The following is a 3,661-nucleotide window of genomic DNA, read 5'->3' as shown; positions in this document are numbered from 1 at the left end:
TGTGTCATGCAATGGATTGGTGACTTTGGATATGTTAATTGACTTTCAGTCTCTGCTTTAAATGCAGTTGGAATTTCAAGAGTGTTTTTGAGAATTAAATATAATCATGTAAACAAATGTACTCCATAAATCATGTGACTCTTAGGTTTTAAGAATAGTTGTGTTAATTATTTTTCTTTGGGTAGAAATAATTTTCAACTCAGGGAAGGGAACTATTTGTAATTGTGATTTACTAAACACAAGTTTATTCCAGTGACTGATAACTTTTATTTTATCTCAGTATTTATAACACAAGTGTGAAATTGTTCTTCCTATTCCTAAAAAAGCATTAAGACTCAGATATTGTATAATTTTCATTAATCCATACAGCTAGCAAATGTGGAATACACTCTCAGACTATGTATAACTAAAGTCTGTTCCCCTAATCACAGTACTACAAGTCAGTATTCAATTAAATTAGAGAGATATGGAAAATAATTTCCTGCTTTTAATAACTAGAAAATAAATAGACTAAATAAAAAACATACTAATAATTTTCTATGACCTTTTATATATATCAAGTTTCAAAATATGCCCAAGTATGTTCTATTTAACCTTGATTAAAAGTTGAGCTGTTAAGTATTGAATCAATGTTGAGATTTGAGAGTCTTCCTCCGCCCTCTCTATGTTCAACTTACCTCTAGCTTTCATAATACCCAGCGTGACTGGAATAATAAAAAAAAAAAAAAAATAGACAATGCTTTTGTTGTAATCCAGGAAAACCAGTGTTTCTAAAAATACTCCCTATGTCTTCCACTGAAGTAGTATGCTTGGTTTTAAATTGTTGTAGGGTTTGTATCACTTAAAATAAATGTCAACATTTTTGCCTTAATGGCAAAAATGGAAAACCATTTTATCCAGAACAGATATATTTCTTTGACTATAAATTGTGAGAAAGAAGCAAAAATATAACACAGAAACAGTATCAGAAGTGCTTTAAAATGCTTTGTCATGGTTTCTACATAAATTTTATGTATATTTTTATCCATTTTCTCTGTCATTGGCTCAAGGGACCAATTCAGTGAATGAAAATCGACAGAAGAGAAACATAAACAAAACTCAATGGAATATAAACATATTACACATTACTATTTAGGTTCTAAAAGGAAGCTTCGGAGACAGTGTCTGATAATACAGAGAAAAAAATTGACAAAAAATAAATAAAAACACTAAATGTAAAGATTTTTTTCCTTTAATGTCATTTTCTGAGATGAAGATAGCAACCAAATACAGAATCAAAATTACTAATTTGGAACTCTACCCAATGTTCCATGACAATTTTCAAACTGGGAATCTAATACATTATACTAGAGGCCTCCATTATTTCCATTGTTAGTCTGCCTTTCTATAATAATTTTTACTACCATAATATTGTTCACACTATAAACATTTTTCATGCTCATTCTTTTGATTAACAGCACTTAAGTTGAAGAGTTTCTTGTTTTGATGGATTAATGTTGTGATTTATATGTCAAATAAAATATCCGGAGTTAGTATCATCCTGAATAAAACTATTATTATATAATCATGCCCACATGAGGGATAGTGTTGGAGAAGAGCCAAAACTTTGTTCAGATCCTTATTAAAAACAATACAAAACGTAAAAATAGAGCAAAGACTAGTGTTTTAGCTTGTTTGCATTTTATTTCAGGCTCTTATATTGGCTACTATTGCACAGGATCTTAGTCAAGTTACTCAACTTTTCTAAGCATTAGTGTATTCATAGTATAAAAAAATGTCTATTTTCCCATATAGCTTTGGTGAGTAAAAAGATAAGGCACAGGCCATAACTACTAGTCCCAAAAGGCATAGAATAGTTATTTTTTAATGAAATTTTAATCAGATTTGCAGGTGGCATATAAGCAATCATGGTTAGATAATATTTAACTTTATATATACATTTCAATGGACAAATATATGAATAAACAAGGAGAACATACAAAACTACATAGAACATGTACTTAAGCCAAACCAAGGTAATAAAAAAAATTTTCAATTACATCTAAATGGAAGAAATATCCAAGTCCTTTGGAGACTAGGAAGAAATGGACAGACACTGCCAACAGCATGCAAAATAGTTTGTGGCAGACACTAATTCACTTATTAATTCATGTAATTTTAAAAAGAAAACTGTATGGTAGTAAAATAGAAGAGAGACTTTAAGTTTAATAAAGTATCAGTGGAGTTAAAATATTTTCATTATTAAGAATAAAGAGCAAAGTGATTTAAGTTCTGTAGACACTGGTTTTCTAGTCAGGATTGTAAATCAATGATTACATGGGACCTAAAATAGGTTTAAAGGGAGACACAACAGTGTCACTTGCAGGTTAAAAAGAAAGCTGAAACTAAGGATCTCAGCACTGCAGGTTGCTGTGGTTTGGATATAGAAGATAAAAGAGAAGTAAAATTTTATTTCCCTGGTTGAATATTCACCATGGCACTCATTCAGCTGAATAAATATTTTCATTTGCTTCTGTAAAAGATTATCTTATGAACCAAGTGTTTGAAGCTTTGTTTTACTTGCTGGTTCCTCAAAGTGTAAATAAAAGGGTTCAACATGGGAGCAATAGTGGTGTTGAGGAGAGCTACTCCTTTGGTCAGTGATGCTCTTTCTTTTGCTGAAGGCTTGACATATATGAATATGCAGCTTCCATAAGAGATGGAGATGACAATCATGTGAGAGGAACAAGTGGAGAAAGCCTTTTTCCTCTGACTGGCAGATGGGATTCTCAGGATGGTGCTAATGATGCATATGTAGGACAGAATCACCAACGCCAATGTGAAGAGAAGAGTAACAAAGGCAAAGTAAAAGCCACTTTGCTCTAAAAGCCACGTATCTGAGCATGAGAGTTCCAAGATGGGGAAGTAGTCACAAGAAAAATGATCAATGACATTGGAAGCACAGAAATCTAACCTGAGGATAAGCATGAGTAGTGGGAAAATGGTCAGAAATCCTGCCAGCCATGAACCAAAGACAAGAAGGGAGCAGACTTTCTTATTCATGATGGTGGTGTAATGCAGTGGCTTGCAGATGGCGACATAGCGATCATAGGACATAGCAGTTAAAAGGAAAAATTCAGACACACCCATGGAGATGAAGAAATATAATTGAGCTAAACAGTTGTTATAGGAAATGGTCTTGACTTTAGTGATTATTGACCCCAAAAATCTGGGGATGGAAACACTGGTGAATGGAATTTCCAAGAAGGAGAAATTCCGGAGGAAGAAATACATAGGGGTCTTTAGATTTGGGTCCAGCAAGGTGAGAATGATGATGGTTAGGTTTCCAGTGATGCTTAATAAATAAGTTATGAATAAAAAGATAAAAAGTATAACCTGAAGCTCCGGGTTGTCCGATATGCCCAGGAGTACAAACTCTTTAATCCTTGTGTGGTTTCTCATTCTGAATTATTTTTCTTCCAACAAAGTCTATTGGTGAAAAACACAGCCAATAAATAGAAAAGTTTGATATTAAAGTATTGAAAATTTAAATGTGATATTGATATCTCTAATGATGTTTTTCTTGTAAGAATTTTTGCAATACCCACTCATTCCTATTAAAGCAGGAAACACACACACATCTTCAGTTGAAATCAAATATGGATCACAGATATGTTTTAAG

At 32.5% G+C, this 3,661-nt stretch overlaps 1 protein-coding gene across 1 annotated transcript; it reads right to left on the bottom strand.

Annotated features, from left to right (window-relative positions):
* Positions 1 to 2,502: 2,502 nt before the first annotated feature.
* On the bottom strand, positions 2,503 to 3,441 carry LOC143396942 (olfactory receptor 6C3-like). The gene has a single exon (XM_076852951.1). It carries the CDS (start codon positions 3,439 to 3,441, stop codon positions 2,503 to 2,505), a length of 939 nt encoding a protein of 312 aa, XP_076709066.1.
* Positions 3,442 to 3,661: the final 220 nt, after the last annotated feature.

The sequence above is a fragment of the Callospermophilus lateralis genome, chromosome 4 (assembly GCF_048772815.1).
Source record: "Callospermophilus lateralis isolate mCalLat2 chromosome 4, mCalLat2.hap1, whole genome shotgun sequence".
Classification (NCBI taxonomy): domain Eukaryota; kingdom Metazoa; phylum Chordata; class Mammalia; order Rodentia; family Sciuridae; genus Callospermophilus; species Callospermophilus lateralis.
This window is presented reverse-complemented; position numbering and strand designations above follow the sequence as displayed.